This window comes from Lipotes vexillifer, unplaced genomic scaffold (genome assembly GCF_000442215.2).
Source record: "Lipotes vexillifer unplaced genomic scaffold, Lipotes_vexillifer_v1.1 scaffold402, whole genome shotgun sequence".
Lineage (NCBI taxonomy): Eukaryota > Metazoa > Chordata > Mammalia > Artiodactyla > Lipotidae > Lipotes > Lipotes vexillifer.
This window is the reverse complement of record NW_006798409.1, coordinates 1,553,350-1,571,925: the sequence shown is the minus strand read 5'-3', so window position 1 is coordinate 1,571,925 and position 18,576 is coordinate 1,553,350. Positions and strand designations below refer to the sequence as shown.

At 43.5% G+C, this 18,576-nt stretch overlaps 1 protein-coding gene across 1 annotated transcript in view; it reads right to left on the bottom strand.

Moving 5' to 3' along the window:
• The window catches only part of ERG (ETS transcription factor ERG), a 211,727-nt gene extending 193,942 nt beyond the window's left edge, over nucleotides 1–17,785 (bottom strand). The window contains exons 1-2 of the mRNA XM_007470483.1: nucleotides 17,679–17,785; nucleotides 1,938–2,025 (exon numbers count right to left, since the gene is read on the bottom strand). Of these exons, the coding sequence (XP_007470545.1) occupies nucleotides 1,938–1,976 (39 nt within the window). The 5' untranslated portion in view covers nucleotides 1,977–2,025; nucleotides 17,679–17,785. The remainder of the gene's footprint in view (nucleotides 1–1,937; nucleotides 2,026–17,678) is intronic.
• Between the last annotated feature and the right edge of the window lie 791 nt (nucleotides 17,786–18,576).

The window sequence follows — 18,576 nt, the reverse complement described above, 5'->3', positions numbered from 1 at the left end:
GGAATTTGATAGATTTACCAAGGAAACAAATGTCTTTAATGCACTTCCCTCTGCCTCAAAGCCAACATCAGCTACTGGTATATGCAACTCTAAATTACCAAATCATCTTCAAAAGACACAGAAGCAATTTTAGTTGAAATGTGTTTTTAAGAAACTCTCAGGGTTCCATTTCTTAAAATTCTCTGCCAGTTATATTTACATTAACCAATGTGAGGATGATAAGATAAATCAGAGCTAAAGACATAGCTCATTCCTGAGATCAAATACAGAACATTTCTACTAAACACTTTTTCAGAAATCATGTTTCTCAGATGTGTCTGTTTGCACTTGATGAATTAACTTTTAAAAATCTGCAATAATTTCTTGCTGAATTCATCTTTTCCACCTGGTTGGTTACGAATAAAATGCCAGTCAAAGTGGATTTCAGTTGCTGTCGCTCTTACTCTGAACTATAGAAGATATTTCTTATATCAACTTCTTTCCCTGAGAGCTTTTCTTTGCATCCTGCAGCTTCATGGTCAACAGAGGCTAAAAGAAAAAAGTCCCCTCCCCCCATCAGTGTGCAGCACAAAACACACTCACCAAACACATTCCAGATATTTCTGAAGAGACCTTATCACATCCACAAGAGTTTTCCCACTTGCATTTTTGAAGACATAATGTCCATGCCCCAATCAATTACCGCACAGAAATCAAATGATAGTGTCAACCCAGAGGATCTGCTCCTGTCCGTCCCTGGATGAAATTCAGAAAGCTCCACACCCCGGGATTCCCCGTATCTCTGACACTTGCAGTAACACCCACAAAGCTCAGAAAATGCATTTAAACCCTTATTACTTCTAATTCCACTTTCAAAGAAATTAAACATGTATGAATGTGAGTTGTACATGGTACATTAACACTTTCGCAAATATACTGCTTTTAAAAAGCATGTGTGTATGTAAATGTGTGTGTGCACATGTCATTTTGGAGGGCGTTTTATATTTTAGCCCAAAAAAAAAAAGATAAAATTTTCAATACCATAAACTTTCCTCTCCTTTATAAGCCACTTTCCATTTTCAATAAATGTTTTAGGTAAAGAGTAAAAATTAGTAAAACCGATGAGGCCATTTGGGGAAATGAATTTATATGGGGGAAGCCAAGAACTGGCAAGGTAGTGAGTGAGTTGGGCCAACGTAGACAGCTGGACCAATCAGCACAGGTGTAGACAGCCTATCTGGATCATGTAGCTCAAGCCCCAACTTTTTCTGTAACTTTTATTTGGGTCAAGTATATGAAAACCATCACTTCATTTCTCCCGGTGGCTATAATCATGTGTATGTGGAGTATTGAAAGGAATGGGCCGGCTTCCTCTCAGGGACTTGCTTTGGCTGGAGTCTCACTTCCCTGTTGTTCTCTCACCTCCAGAGCTCCAGGAAGAGCTGCCAGTGAGCAGGCGGGGCAGGTGTGGGGTGACAAGCTGCTGAAGTGTCAGCACGCCCAGATAAAACGACACGGCTGAGCATTGGAAACCCTCTCGTCTCTCCCTAGGTAACCCCAGGAAGTGTAAAGGAGATGAACTTAGAACAGAAGTTAGAGAATTTGGACGTGGTTTTCAATGTTAACTCAGAGGTCAGCAATCTTTTTCTGCAAAGAACCAGATAGTAAATATCTGGGCTGCAGCCCAGGAAAACTCTCCTTCTGGACAACGAAGTCTAAATTTCCTGTAATTTACATGCACTATGAAATATTCTTCTTCTTTTGATTTTCTTTCAACCATTCAAAAACGTGAAAAGCATTTTCTTAGCTCATGGGCTGAATAAAGACAGGTGGTGGACCGGCTTTGGCCCACGGCTGTGGTTGGCTGACCCTTACATTCGCTGACAGGTGGGCAGGCATCTGCAAAAGTCCAGCCAAGGAGGAAGCCAGGGCAGCTTCCTGGCCGAGCTGGAACCTACCTTGATGTGAGCTGCCGGGTCTGGGACAGTCTGAATCATGTCCTTCAGGAGGCCAGCACGGTTACCATCTGTTCAGAACCTGAGGCAGCTAGAAGACACAAAGGGGCAACACAAATAGTAATAAACAACCAGGTTTCTTTGTTTGGTTTTCCATTAGGACTGAACACAACACACCAATGGTAAAATAATCCCAGCTCTGCACTAAACATCTGCCTTTAGATATGCATAGTAAATGAAGTGACGAGAAAACCCAGTTCTCTCCCATTGGGAATACCACTTACTTTTAGTCCCCAAAACCCTAATACGACAAGTCCCCCAAAACCCAAGTCAAATTCAGTGCATGCACATCCTTTTACATGGGCAGCATCTATGAGTGATCATTTAAAGGAAGAAATGAGATACCCAAAATGATATTTTCTGTTATATTGAGAGAACTGGACTTTTGAACTTTCTACTGAAACTAATGCCATCTACACATCTGTAAGCCTCATAATTAAGCACTTAATAAAAAGCACAGATACTGGTCATCGAGTGCTTAAGTGGCAGCCCTGGGGCTAAGGGCTCCACACGCATTTCTCATTTAACCCTTACCACCACTCTGAAAGCTCACATTCCCATCGTCTAGTCGGGGATGTGGACACCCAGGGAGGTTGCTAATTTGTCCATGATCACCTGATTCATAAGCAACAGAGCCAGGATTCAAGTTAGACTGGCCTGACTCCAAAGCCCATAAGAAACTTTGGTTTGACACAATTAACAGGTTTCACCCTGTATTTTGAAGATACTTTAATTCATTTGAAAATTGAATTTAAACTTAAATGGACGAAATATTAAGGTGCCCATACTCTAGGGAGAAACACTCCACCCAAAATTTTCCTTTCTTCAGATTCTGCACCAGTGCATTCTGGTTCTTGTCTGTCTGCCCCTCCCGATCACAGATTCTCCACCCCTGCCCCATGCCCCACCCCCCCAGGGCTGACCCCTACAGACTACCTCAGCTGGGCTCCTTCACCTTCTGGCCCCCATCAAGTTTGATCAACATAACACCATCTGGAGATCACAAGGCGGGAGCAGAGAGGAGTAGGGACATTTTGCCCCCAACCCTTCCCACCATCCACTCAAGGCTCCCTGCAGTCTTGGCCATGGTCTGGCCATAGCTAGATCCTATGGGGACCTCTCCCATCCTCAGGACCCTCCCCCAGGGCTCCAAGCTCCAGGAACCATTCCCCAACCCATCTTTGGTTCTCTGTAGATCTTAGCCATCATTTTCTGGCACTGAAAATACCTCTTCTAATTTACATTTTTAGGGGCCATGACTTTTTAAAATTAACTATTATTTTTGTGTGTTTTCTTCTTGGTAAATCTGGCCTATGACTCTTAGCAGTAGTAAACCACAAAACAAAACTTCACATCTTCATTACAGGACTACAGACACAAAAGCTGACTTTCAAGTTTACTACTGAACACATTACTCCAGGGATCTGCCAGGGCACTCGCCGAGTCCCAAGTACATGTGTATTCTGGGCTTTCCGACCCTCTCAAGGTGCAAACACATCCACCTCCAACATAGATGGGCTTCTCACGGGAAGTCTTCGTCTCCGGGCCTGTGTGTGGGCTGGGTCTGTCCCCCACATGGCTCCACAGCGTCCTCCCAAGATCAGGGGAAGCTTGGCTGTCCAAGATGACAAACTTGGAACCTTAGACATTATTTTTTCCTATAGCCAAATTTCTTGACCTTGGAAAGTAGGCAATTTCCCCCCTAGGTCTAAAGCAAATCCTTTTGGGGGATAAGAGTTGCTAAAAATGCACAAGGAATGGAGCACTGTCTTGCAGTTGAGTTGGGCAGCTCTTGAAGGTCTCCCACGCTCTTGGCGCACAAGGCAGAGGACAGAGGATGGCAGGCAGCCTGGACAAAGGTCTCTCGGAGCTGGCTCCTCTGGGAGTGGGGTGGATGGGTAATTCCTTCCACTCCTCCGAGACAGCTTCCTCAGGGCAGCACAAGTCACCCCAGAAAAAGACCACTCCGCTCCTAGGGTCATTCAGCCCAGAGAGGTGCATCCTGGAGGTTTCCAGACAAAAGCAAGTCCCCCCACTGCAGGACCCCACGTCCAGGAACGACCGCTTTCTCTGTAGGTTTTAGCACCTCTCTAGGGTAACCACACAGTCGCTCCACCCTGCACCCACACGCTGCTTCTCATACCACAAGCTTGTCCCCTCCCCTCCAAGCCCAGCTGAGCTCATGACTGCCTCCGATCCAGAGAACGCTGCAGAAGGGATGCTCTGGGGTCCTGAGCTCAGACCTCCATAGAACCAGAAGCTTTCCCTTCCTGTCTCTGGGAACCCAGTCCCTGTGCCCCAGGGCAGCACGTGGCAGAGGCCTGAAGTGGGTGTCCGGCTGACACCTGCACCATGTGCCAGGCCCACGAGGGAGTCATCCTGGACATTCCAGAATGGTGGTTTCTCAGATGACTGCAGCCCCTGCTGACACCAAGAAAGGAGAACTACTGTCCAGCTGAGTCCAGTCAACCCACAGGATTATGAGAAATGGCAAGTGGGTTCTTGTTTGAAGCTACTCATTTTGGGGCTAGTTGATTACACACGTAGATAATCGAAATACCCTTCACGTGTTGTAGATACACAGAGAAGGGAGACTAACTTGCTTACATTTTCCTGTCACACTATGGTAGATTAAATGATGGTTCCAATTCTCCACTCCTCCCGGGGTCCCTGCCTTTTGCCATGTGACTGTGGTTCCTCTCATTAAGTAGGATGCGCTTCCCCAAGCCTTGTTTTTTGGGCTTCCCATTGGACTTGCTTCATTCAACAGAACACAGCAAGACAGCCCAAGTCTCGAGAGGCATCAAGTGCCTGCCCTTGTAACTTTCCAGCTCCATGGGAACACACCCCAGGCTAGTGTGCTGGGGATGAGAGGCATGTGGACAAAGCCCAGTCATCCAATCTCTCCAGCCCAGACCACTCTAGATCATCCATCTGAAAGACCAAAAATCCCCAGGCTTGTGAGGGAAACTACAGAACCAGAACTGCCCAGCCAAGGCCAACACGGCCGACCCACAGGCTCATGAGCTCAACAGATGCCACTTGTTTTAAACCGCTGAGATTGGAGGTATATTGTTACACAGCATTTTTGTGACAATTACTAATACACACAATACGTTCTTAATAACCGGGTTACCAAGATGCCCCTTAAAACTTTCCTAGCTAGAGAGATAAAAGGAGACTCCAACAGAAATTTCAAAGGAAATTCATCTCAACCCACAAACCAACCATTTCCATTCATCTAAGAGACATGATCTCAAACCCTTATCCCACCCTCAAAATGAGTCTGGAAACTGAGGAGTAACCGAGAAACTCCAAACCAGAAGACTCTGGGATTCTCAGAGCCCTTCTCAGAACAGCTGAACTCTCAACATCACGGGACCCTGTCAGCCTGCTGGAGATTCCAAATATAATGAAACGGAATCAACATTCTGGATATCCAAGACCATAGAAACATCTCAGAAGTTACAAAGGCCATTCAATCTGTAACCAAGCAAGACATAAACCTAATAACAACTGTTTATGTCTCATGTCTTGTATGGGGAAGTTTGGGGCACTTTCAACGCATAAAGATGAAACTGTGGGGAAGGGGACATACAGATTCCAGATGCAGCACTGTTGCACCCCTCCAGGGATAGAGATGGGGAAACAATTCACACAGATACCCAGAGGTCAGTCCTGAGAGCGGACGGCCAGTGGCAATGCCAGATGAGGGACGTGGATAATACCTAAGGGAGGGAAAGAGCTGAGTGATACAGAGAATCAAGGCGATGCCACCAAGAAGCCTTGAAGAACAAGAGGCATGTACATTGGCAGGAAGGCAGGGAAGCAGGGAACAAAAATTCCTCCCAGCTCCTCTACTTGAGGGAGCCAGAGTCTATGACCCTAACCCACCACCACCATCAGGTCATCATCCACTCAAGGGATTTACTAACCAGTCCGTGTGAATGCTGCTGCCGTCCTCCAAACCAGATCAGCCAAGAAGCAAAGTCCCTAAAGCCCAGAAGGATGAAAGTTCTACCTCCTTTCCCATGCCTCTTCCCTCCACAAATACCCTTGACTGTTTCTGCAGTCATTTGGTGTCTGTTCTTTTTGCCATTTGAGGGGTTTTTATGGATTTTTTTAAGAGCACTTCTAATTTACTTTTGTGTTTCTAATGAGCATTTCTCAAAAATTTAGTCATTGCTGAATGACGTGATGCTTTTATATCGCCATGGGAGCCTTCTATTTTCTATTTTACTTGCCCTTGAAGCCTTGCAAAACCTGAATCCATGTTATCTAAAAACCCTTTCTTTACTACCTATTTCTTGCAATAAATTCCTCTGGTAATGTATATGTTTACGACTTTGGATTTCACAATCCAGTATTATTTTATTACTGGGTATCTTGAAAAATGAAACGCTCCCTTCTCCATTCTTGTTTTGCAAATGCCAGTGGCTTACTACACAGAAACACATATTTGATTTGGGTTGCTTTAGCTATAATTGCATCAAGTGTGGACTGGCACACAGGGCCAAAGGGAAAATAAGCATTTTGTAACTGGGGAGGCAATACTGTAAAGATGGTTAAGAGAAGACCTGAATATCTGCAGGGCTGGGGCAAGAATAGAAATGGGCGCTCCCTAACCCTCTTCTCTTTCCAAGCTAGTTCTGGCCTGTTTGCAAGGTCCCCAGACAGTCATCAGGACACTCCAGTCCACACGGCCATGCTGGCCATCCTTCAGGCCTAGAGAAGCACACACAGGACCTGCCCAAGGAGATGGACTGCAGGAAAGAGGCCTGTGTAGGCCCGAAAGACGCTCAGGGGCAATGTCGAGTGGGAGATGGGCAAGAGAAGGCCCTAGAAGGCATGGGGGCAGGGCTCTCATGGAGGGTAATGCATCCAAGCAGAGATGCTGAGTCAGATGGAAGATGGAAGCCAGATTCGGCTTCCCTCCTCAGAAACCTAGAAAAGGTCACTCTATTCTCTACGGTCTTTCGTTACACATCTGTAGAATGGGGATCATATTACCGTGGTGGAATCAAAAACACACTTGGCCTTTGTTGCCAGTTCCTGGCACAGAGCTCTTAAATTTCCTGAGTGCTAAGGCTGACAGGACCATGTTTTGCTCCAATGAAGTGACTCTTGACAAACCCCTAGAAAGCTTCAAGATGGTCTCAGAACCACCAAGCCTGGATGAGAGGCCTGGCACTTCCAGCCCCACCCCCTTCCTTTGGAGAGAGAGGAAGAGCTGGAGATTGAATTCATAATTGATCTTGCCTATGTGATGAAATGTTCATAAAAACCCCTAAACAACAGGATTCGGAGAGTTTCCAAGTTGGTGAGCACATCCATGTGCTAAGAGGGTGGTCCCCCCCGACTCCTCGGAGACAGATAATCCTGTGCTCGGGACCCTTCTGGACCTCGACCTACAAACCTCCATCCGTCTGCTCATTTGTATCCTTTATAATAACCTGTGACAGTAAGTACAGCATTGTCCTGAGTTCTGTGACTCCTTCTAGCAAATTACTGAATCCTGGAGGGGGGGATTGTGGGAACCCCCAACTCTGAAGCCAAGGTGGACAGAAGGGTGGGTAACCTGAGGACCTGACACTTTCTGCTGGCCTCTGAAGTGGGCGCAGTCTTGTGGCACTGAGCCTTTAGCCTGTGGTGTCTGGTGCTATCTCCAGGTACTCTCAGAATTGAATCAAACTGTAGGATACTCAGTTGGTATTGGAGAGTTGGAAGACGGGTTGATGGTACTGGAAAAGACACCACCTATTTGATGTCAGGAGGGAAAATCCCCTCAATTACCACCTCCAAACTGATGTTCAGCTGTTCACACAGGTGTGACGCAAGATTTGGCCAGCCTCTACTGCAACTGGTTAGTCCCTGAGTAGAGCCACTGTTTAGCTAATCTTCCCCGCCTACTCCATAAGGCCTTTGTGAGGATTAGACTGAACCATGCCTCCAAAACCTCTCACAGTGCTATGTGCAGAGTAAGCACTTAATAAGTGATAATCATTTTGGGGGAAGAAAGCAAACATTCTGGTGTCGTATAAAATCTTGCACCTTTGAGGAAAACAATTCTCAAGAAATAAATTGCCAGTTTTTCATAAGGGCCCTTTGTCCTTAACGTTAAAACTGAATTTTTAATTTTAAGCTAATTAGTCATTAAGTGAAGACATTTTAGACAAAATGGCTCTGAGCAAACTCATCATAATGGATCCATTCACTGAATGAGCTGATCACGAGACACACTCAGTCTAGATGAATGGGTGTTAGGCATGTCAGTCCCTTACCAGCAAAACCTACCCTAAGAACTGCACAGGGCTGACTCTGCTCTGGGCAGTGGTCTCCTAAATGGAGTGTGAGGCCAGTGAGACGCCCACCTGGGGCCCACGATTTAAGGAGGTGCCCCACCCCCGCACTCAGGCTCCTGCAGGTGCTCAGCCGGCACCTGAGAGGGGGCATCTCCTTCAACTTTGTGCCTCACTCGGCTTACCCTGGCCCCAGCCCTGGTGCCTGCACTCCCCGAGGTAAGCAAGAGAGACCAGTGGGGGCTTCCCTGGTGGCGCAGTGGTTGAGAGTCCGCCTGCTAATGCAGGGGACACGGGTTCGTGCCCCGGTCCGGGAAGATCCCACGTGCTGCAGAGCGGCTGGGCCAGTGAGCCATGGCCACTGGGCCTGTGCGTCCAGAGCCTGTGCTCCGCAACGGGAGAGGCCACAACAGTGAGAGGCCCGCGTACCGCAAAAAAATACCGGAAAAAAAAGAAAAGAAAAAAGAGAGACCAGTGGAATGTGGAAGAATGAGAAACCAACTGTACCTCTATATTTGTCTAAAAATAAGAAACTGAACTCCTTCAGTAGGATATGGCTTATCTTTCCAAGTGAACACAAATAACTACTGCAGTGGGTTAAACTGTTTCCATCATGCAACCCTTCATGTGTTGGAGCCCAAACACCCAGTAGCTCAGAACGTGACCTTATGAGGAGACAGGGTCTCTCTAGAGGTAATGAAGTTAAAATGAGGTTATTAGGGTGGGCCCTAACCCAATATGACTGGCGTCCTTATTTTTTTTAAAAAAAGGGAATTTTGAAACAGAGACCTGTGTAAAGGGAAGACAATGTGAAAACACAGGGAGAATACAACCGTCTACAAGCCAAGGAGGGGGGCCTGGGAAGACTGTCTCTCACAGCCCTCGGAAGGAACCAATTCTGCCCTCACCTTGATCTCAGACTTGCAGCCTCCAGAGCTGGGAGAGAAGAAATTTCTGTTGTCTAAGCTCCCCCAGTCTGTGGCACTTTGTTACAGCAGTCCTGCAAACTAACACACCTTTATTTTCAATATTTTAACTGATGAAGAATACAGGCCCTGATGGGGGCATGGCCTCAAGAACCACATCCAATTTAATTGCACTATTTCTTACTGGAAACAAACTCTGCTCAAGGCCCGTCCCAGGCACCATGGACTGTTGTGCCATCTACTCATCACTCCTGGCTTAATGTCAGCAGAGGACAGACTCCTTTAAGTTCTAAGGCCTAAGTGAGTGTTATACAGAGCCCACCATAATCTCTTCCAACCCCTGGAATGCTTTTTGGGGGGAAGCCTGACAGTCCTGAAGAGCTAAGGGGCATGATTTGTGGATAAAGGGCTGAAATCCTCCACTTTTATTTATTTTTTTTTTTTGCATAGCTAATGAATGCGTAGACTCAATCCCTGTGTGTGCCTCTCGAAATGAGGTTTCAATTGAATTCAGGCAAAATAACTATAAAACAACTATGAACCAAACCTAGTAACAGGACAGAAAAATATCGTTATCATAAAAGCACAGGCCTGTGGACATTGTTCTTGGCGCTTTGGCACGTCTGCAAGGAGCAGAAGAAAGTGGAAGGCAGTGTAGAAAGTAAGAGTTGTGATGACTGCAGTACTTAGAAAGCAGTGATTTTAAAAACGCTACAGGAGAGACCTTCAAGATGGCGGAGGAGTGAGACGTGGAAATCACCTTCCTCCCCACAAATACATCAGAAATACATCTACATGTGGAGCAACTCCTACAGAACACCTACTGAACGCTGGCAGAAGACCTCAGACCTCTCAAAAGGCAAGAAACTCCCCACGTACCTGGGTAGGGCAAAAGAAAAAAGAATAAACAGAGACAAAAGGATAGGGACGGGTCCTGCACCAGTGGGAGGGAGCTGTGAAGGAGGAAAGCTCTCCACACACTAGGAGCCCCTTCGGGGGCCGAGACTGCGGGTGGCAGAGGGGGAAGCTTCGGAGCCGCGGAGGTGAGCGCAGCCACAGGCGTGCGGAGGGCAAAGCGGAGAGATTCCCGCACAGAGGATCGGTGCCGACGGCGCTCACCAGCCCGAGAGGCTCGTGTGCTCACCCGCCGGGGCGGGCGGGGCTGCGAGCTGAGGCTCGGGCTTCGGTCGGAGCGCAGGGAGAGGACTGGGGTTGGCGACGTGAACACAGCCTGCAGGGGGTTCGTGCGCCACGGCTGGCCGGGAGGGGTTCCGGGAAAAAGTCTGGACCTGCCGAAGAGGCAAGAGACTTTTTCTTCCCTCTTTGTTTCCCGGTGCGCGAGGAGAGGGGATCCAGAGCCGCTTAAAGGAGCTCCAGAGACGGGCGCGAGCCGCGGCTGAAAGCGCGGACCCCAGAGACGGGCGGGAGACGCTAAGGCTGCTGCTGCCGCCACCAAGAAGCCTGTGTGAGATCACACGTCACTCTCCACATCCCCCTTCCGGGGAGCCTGTGCAGCCCGCCACCGCCAGGGTCCCGGGATCCAGGGACGACTTCCCCCGGGAGAACGCACGGCGCGCCTCAGGCTGGTGCAACGTCACGCCGGCCTCTGCCGCCGCAGCCCCGCCCCGCACTCCGCGCCCCTCCCTCCCCCCGGCCTGAGTGAGCCGGAGACCCCGAGTCAGCGGCTCCTTTAACCCCGTCCTGTCTGAGCGAAGAACAGACGCCCTCCGGCGACCTGCGGGGCCAAATCCAAAGCTGAACCCCGGGAGCTGTGCAAACAAAGAAGAGAAAGGGAAATCTCTCCCAGCTGCCTCCCAAGCAGCGGATTAAAGCTCCACAATCAACCTGATGTTCCCTGCATCTGCGGAATACCTGAATAGACAACAAGTCATCCCAAATTGAGGAGGTGGACTTTGGGAGCAACAATATATGTGTATTTTTTTCCTTTATTTCCTTTTGTGAGTGTATGTGTATGCTTCTTTGTGTGATTTTGTCTGTATAGCTTTGCTTTTACCATTTGTCCTAAGGTTCTGTCTTTCCCTTTTCTGGTTTTTTTTTTTTTTTAGTATAGTTTTTAACACTTGTTATCATTCATGGATTTGTTTTTTGGTTTGGTTGCTCTCTTCTTTCCTTTTTGTTTATTACTTGTTAATTTTTTTATTTTTAATAATTATTTTTTTTGTTTTAATAACTATGTTTCTTTTCTCTCTCTCTCTCTCTCTCTCTCTCTCTCTCTCTCTCTCTCTCCCCCCCCTCTTTCTTTCTTTCTTTCTTTCTCCCTTTTCTTCTGACGCGTGTGGCTGATGGGATCTTGGGGCTCCGGCTTAGTGTCAGGCCTGAGGCTCTGAGCTGGGAGAGCCAAGTTCAGGACATTGGTCCACCTGAGACCTCCCAGATCCACGTAATTGCAAATGGCAAAAGCTCCCCCAGAGATCTCCATCTCAACGCTAAGACCCAGATCCACTCAACAACCAGCAAGCTACAGTGCTGGACACCCCTTGCCAAACAACTAGCAACACAGGAACACAACCCCACCCATTGACAGAGAGGCTGCCTAAAATCATAATAAGGTCACAGACACCCACAAAACACACCACCAGATGTGGTCCTGCCCACCAGAAAGACAAGATCCAGCTTCATCCACCAGAACACAGGCACTAGTCCCCTCCACCAGGAGCCCTACACAACCCACTGAACCAACCTAGCCACTGGGGACAGATACCAAAAACAACAGGAACTACGAACCTGCAGCCTGCGAAAAGGAGACCCCAAACACAGTAAGTTAAGCAAAATGAGAAGACAGAGAAACACACAGCAGATGACGAGCAATGGAAAAACCCACCAGACCTAACAAATGAAGAGGAAATAGGCCGTCTATCTGAAAAAGAATTCAGAATAATGATAGTAAAGATGATCCAAAGTCTTGGAAATAAAATGGAGAAAATACAAGAAACGCTTAACAAGGACCTAGAAGAACTAAAGAGCAAACAAACAATGATGAACAACACAATAAATGAAATTTAAAATTCTCTAGAAGGAATCCATAGCAGAACAACTTAGGCAGAAGAACAGATAAGTGACCTGGAAGATAAAATAGTGGAAATAACTATTGCAGAGCAGAATAAAGAAAAAAGAATGTAAAACAATTGACGACAGTCTCAGAGACCTCTGGGACAACATTAAATACACCAACATTCAAATTATAGTGGTCCCAGAAGAAAAAGAGAAAAACAAAGGGACTGAAAAAATATTTGAAGAGATTATAGTTGAAAACTTCCCTAATATGGGGAAGGAAATATTTAATCAAGTCCATGAAGCACAGAGAGTCTCATACAGAATAAATCCAAAGAGAAACACGCCAAGACACATACTAATCAAACTATCAAAAATTAAATACAAAGAACAAATATTAAAAGCAGCAAGGGAAAAGCAACAAATAACATACAAGGGAAACCCCATAAGGTTAACAGCTGATTTCTCAGCGGAAACTCTGCAAGCCAGAAGGGAGTGTCAGGACATATTTAACGTGATTAAAGGGAAGAAACTACAACCAAGATTACCCATCAAGGATCTCATTCAGATTTGACGGAGACATTAAAACCTTTACAGACAAGCAAAAGCTAAGAGAATTCAGCACCACCAAACCAGCTCTACAAAAAATGCTAAAGGAACTTTTCTAAGTGGGAAACACAAGAGAAGAAAAGGACCTACAAAAACAAACCCAAAACAATTAAGAAAATGCTAATAGGAACACACATATCAATAATTACCTTAAATGTAAATGGATTAAATGCTCCAACCAAAAGACATAGACTGGGTGAATGGATACAGAAACAAGACCCAAATATAGGCTGTCTATAAGAGACCCACTTCAAACCTGGGGACACATACAGACTGAAAATGAGGGGATGGAAAAAGATATTCCATGCAAATAGAAATCAAAAGAAAGCTGGTGTAGCAATTCTCATATCAGAAAAAATAGACTTTAAAATAAAGACTATTACAAGAGACAAAGAAGGACACTACATAATGATCAAGGGATCAATCCAAGAAGAAGATATAAAAATTGTAAATATTTATGCACCCAGTATAGGAGCACCTCAATACATAAGGCAAATGCTAACAGCCATAAAAGGGGAAATCAACAGTAACACAATCATAGTAGGGGACTTTAACACCCCATTTTCACCAATGGACAGATCATCCAAAATGAAAATCAATAAGAAAACACAAGATTTAAATGATACATTAAAGAAGATGGACTTAATTGATATTTATAGGACATTCCACCCAAAAACAAGAGAATACACTTTCTTCTCAAGTGCTCATGGAACATTCTCCAGATAGATCATATCTTGGGTCACAACTCAAGCCCTGGTAAATTTAAGAAAATTGGAATCATATCAAGTATCTTTTTCGAACACAATGCTATGAGACTTGATATCAATTACAGGAAAACATGTAAAAAATACGAACACAGGGAGGCTAAGCAATACACTACTTAATAATCAAAAGATCACTGAAGAAATCAAAGAGGAAATCAAAAAATACCTAGAAACAAATGACAATGAAAACACGACGACCCAAAACCTATGGGCTACAGCAAAAACAGTTCTAATCGGGAAGTCTATAGCAATACAATCCTACCTCAAGGAACAAGAAACATCTCAAATAAACAACCTCACATTACACCTAAAGCAATTAGAGAGAGAAGAACAAAAAAAAACCAAAGTTAGCAGAAGGAAAGAAATCATAAAGATCAGATCAGAAATAAATGAAAAAGAAATGAAGGAACGATAGCAAAGATCAATAAAACTAAAAGCTGGTTTTTTGAGAAGATAAACAAAATAGACAAACCATTAGCCAGACTCATCAAGAAAAAAAGGGAGAAGACTCAAATCAATAGAATCAGAAATGAAAAAGGAGACGTAACAACTGACACTGCAGAAACACAAAGGATCATGAGGGATTACTACAAGCAACTCTATGCCAATAAAATGGACAATCTGGAAGAAATGGACAAATTCTTAGAAAGGCACAACCTTCTGAGACTGAACCAGGAAGAAATAGAAAATATAAACAGACCAATCACAAGCACTGAAATTGAGACTGTGATTAAAAATCTTCCAACAAACAAAAGCCCAGGACCAGATGGCTTCACAGGCGAATTCTACCAAACATTTAGAGAAGAGCTAACACCTGTCCTTCTCAAACTCTTCCAAACTATAGCAGAGGGAGGAACACTCCCAAACTCATTCTACGAGGCCACCATCACCTTGATACCAAAACCAGACAAGGATGTCACAAAGAAAGAAAACTACAGGCCAATATCACTGATGAACACAGATGCAAAATTCCTCTACAAAAAACTGGCAAAAAGAATCCAACAGCACATTAAGAGGATCATAAACCATGATCAAGTGGGGTTTATCCCAGGAATGCAAGGATTCTTCTATATACGCAAACCAAGCAATGTGATACACCATATTAACAAATTGAAGGATAAAAACCATATGATCATCTCAATACATGGAGAAAAAGCTTTCAACAAAATTCAACACCCATTTATGATAAAAACCCTGCAAAAAATAGGCATAGAGGGATCTTACCTCAACATAATAAATGCCATATATGACAAACCCACTGCCAACATCATTCTCAACGGTGAAAAACTGAAACCATTTCCACTAAGATCAGGAACAAGACAAGGTTGTCCACTCTCACCACTATTATTCAACATAGTTTTGGAAGTTTTAGCCACAGCAATCATAGAAGAAAAAGAAATAAAAGGAATCCAAATCATAAAAGAAGATGTAAAATAGTCACTGTTTGCAGGTGACATGATACTATACATAGAGAATCCTAAAGAAGCTACCAGGAAACTACTAGAGCTAATCAATGAATCTGGGAAAGCAGCAGGATACAACAGTAATGCACAGAAACCTCTTGCATTCCTATACACTAATGATGAAAAATCTGAAAGAGAAGTTAAGGAAACTTTACCATTGCAACAAAAAGAATAAAATACCTATGAATAAACCTACCTAAGGAGACAAAAGACCTGTATGCAGAAAACTATAAGACACTGATGAAAGAAATTAAAGATGATACAAACAGATGGAGAGATATACCATGTTCTTGGACTGGAAGAATCAACATTGTGAAAATGACTATACTACCCATAGCAATCTACAGATTCGATGTAATCCCTATCAAACTACCAATGGCTTTTTTCACACATCTAGAACAAAAAATTTCACAATTTGTATGGAAACACAAAAGAACCCAAAAAGCAAAAGCAACCTTGATAAAGAAAAGCAGAGCTGGGGGAATCACACTCCCTGACTTCAGACTATACTATAAAGCTACTGTAATCAAGAGAGTATGGTACTGGCACAAAAACAGAACTATAGATCAATGGAACAGGAAAGAAAGCCCAGAGATAAACCCACGCACATATGGTCACCTTACCTTTGATAAAGGAGGCAAGAGTATACAAGGGAGAAAAGACAGCCTCTTCTATAAGTGGTGCTGGGAAAACTGGACAGCTATATGTAAAAGAATGAAATTAGAAGACTCCCTAACATGGTACACAAAAATAAACTCCAAATGGATTAAAGGCCTAAATGTAAGGCCAGACACTATAAAACTCTTAGAGGAAAACATAGGCAGAACACTCTATGACATAAATCACAGCAAGATCCTTTTTGACCCACCTCCTAGTGAAATGGAAATAAAAACAAAAATTAACAAATGGGACCTAATGAAACTTAAAAGCTTTTGCACAGCGAAGGAAACCATAAGCAAGATGAAAAGACAACCCTCAGAATGGGAGAAAATATTTGCAAAGGAAGCAACTGACAAAGGATAAATCTCAAAAATATACAAGTAGCTCATGCAGCTCAAAATCAAAAAAACAAACAACCCAATCCAAAATTGGGCAGAGACCTAAACGTTTCTCCAAAGAAGATATACAGATTGCCAACAAACATATGAAAGCATGGTCAACATCACTAATCATTAGAGAAATGAAAATCCAAAGTACAATGAGGTATCACCTCATTGATACCAGTCAGAATGGCCATCATCAAAAAATCTACAAACAATAAATGCTGGAGAGGGTGTGGAGAAAAGGGAACACTCTTGCACTGTTGGTGGGAATGTATAAATGGATACATCCACTATGGAGAACAGTATGGAGTTTCCTTAAAAAACTAAAAATAGAACTACTGTACGACCCAGCAATCTCACTACTGGGCATATGCCCTGAGAAAACCATAATTCAAAAAGAGTCATGTACCACAATGTTCATTGCAGCTCTGTTTACAATAGCCAGGACATGGAAGCAACCTAAGTGTCCAGTGACAGATGAATAGATAAAGGAGATGTGGCACATAGATACAATGGAATATTACTCAGCCATAAAAAGAAATGAAATTGAGTTATTTGTAGTGAGGTGGATGGACCTAGAGTCTGTCATACAGAGTGAAGTAAGTCAGAAAGAGAAAAGCAAATACTGTATGCTAACACAAATATATGGAATGTAAAAAAAAAATGGTTATGAAGAACCTAGGGGCAGGACAGGAATAAAGATGCAGACGTAGAGGATGGACTTGAGGACACAGGGAGGGGGAAGGGGAAGCTGCGATGAAGTGAGAGAGTGGCATGGACATATATACACTACCAAATGTAAAATAGATGGCTAGTGGGAAGCAGCCGCATAGCACAGGGAGATCAGCTCGGTGCTTTGTGACCACCTAGAGGGATGGTATAGGGAGGGTAGGAGGCAAACACAAGAGGGAGGAGATATGGGGATATATGTATATGTATAGTTGATTCACTTTGTTATAAAGCAGAAACTAACACACCATTGTAAAGCAATTATACTCCAATAAAGATGTTAAAAAAATAAAAATTTTTAAAATAAAATAAAATTCTCCCACCTAAAAAAATAAATAAATAAAATGATGCATGAAGAGCTTACTAAACTCTAAATATAGCTAACTATACATTCACTTAGCCATTGATGTATAGCCAAGGTTTCTTTCCTCAGTGTAGATCCACTAAGTCATTGCTATTCTATGCTGCATAAATCAAACATCATACATCATCTGTAATATCCAGTTTTTGTTTATTTAAATAGTTGAGAGTCCTAAGACACCTGTGAAATAAGATTCCCCCCACTGGTTTTTACGGGGGTTTTTTCTCTTAAAAGAAATAATAACTCTACAGAGTTGAAGGCAGGAACAGGTAGTACTGGGCGAGGGTCATCTTATTTGTGCAGGAGAATCAATGGAACCAATGTAAGTCCTCTAAGTACACCAAAGGACCCAAGAAAAGGTCTTTGGAGGTTTGGGACCACAAATATCAAATACTGAAGATATAAAATATTTACATTCACATTTTTCTAAAAATTCTTGACTAGGAAAGGTAGGGTTTTCTGGGTTTTGTTGTTTTACCTTTAATTGCCCTTGGCTCCCCCATCTTTTCTCTCTGTGAGTCATTTGTCTTCCTTTTGGTCAACACGGCTTTTTCCTGGGTCTTCAAAGATCTTGCAACAACCTGAAAGAGAATTTCAATATATTAAGCCCTGGTTTTTTCCCAAATATTAAAACCAAGGATCGACTATACATTTAGTGACAAATCCTGTCTCTGAAACATTACTTTAAAATATCCTAAAAGGGGAATGAACTTAAAATTCTTACTTTAAAAAAAAAAAAAAAAAAGTGAGGGGGGAGATGGGGCAACATTTCTCCCAGGGAAGTTCAGCATTACAAAGCAAAAATTAGGAATGAAATGAGGGCCAAGCCTGAATGGATATACTGAAGACCACGTATACTTTTGCAAAGAAAATATTTTGAAACTGTTTTCCTTTCCTCACAGCCCACAGCTTTAGTAATAATGGTTTCCCCAGATCATTACTTCTGTCTGCTCAAGACAAAGAGTAATGGGGTTTATTCAACACACTGAGAATGGTAATTAGACAACAGGAAACAAACAGTCTTTTTAATTTGTAGATGCCACAAGGATCCATATATTTTTAAAGAGATTAGAGAACTACCATATTAAAAAAATAAAAATAAAAAATCTTCCTCAGAATATGCCTGTCGGTGCAGCTCTAAAATCCAATCTGTTTTTTTTTTTTTTGGAGATACAGGAATTTCTGTGCTTATGCAAGTTTCCAAATCAAATACCCAATCCCAAAATATTTAGTACATTAACAAAATCCTCACAACATGACTAACTGCAAACAGCAGCTTTTTCAGTCAAAACTATTTTCAAGTTAGAAAATCCTTAAGTATTGCATCAAAATCAGTATTTTCAATGGACAATATTATTTATAAATGGTTCCACAGA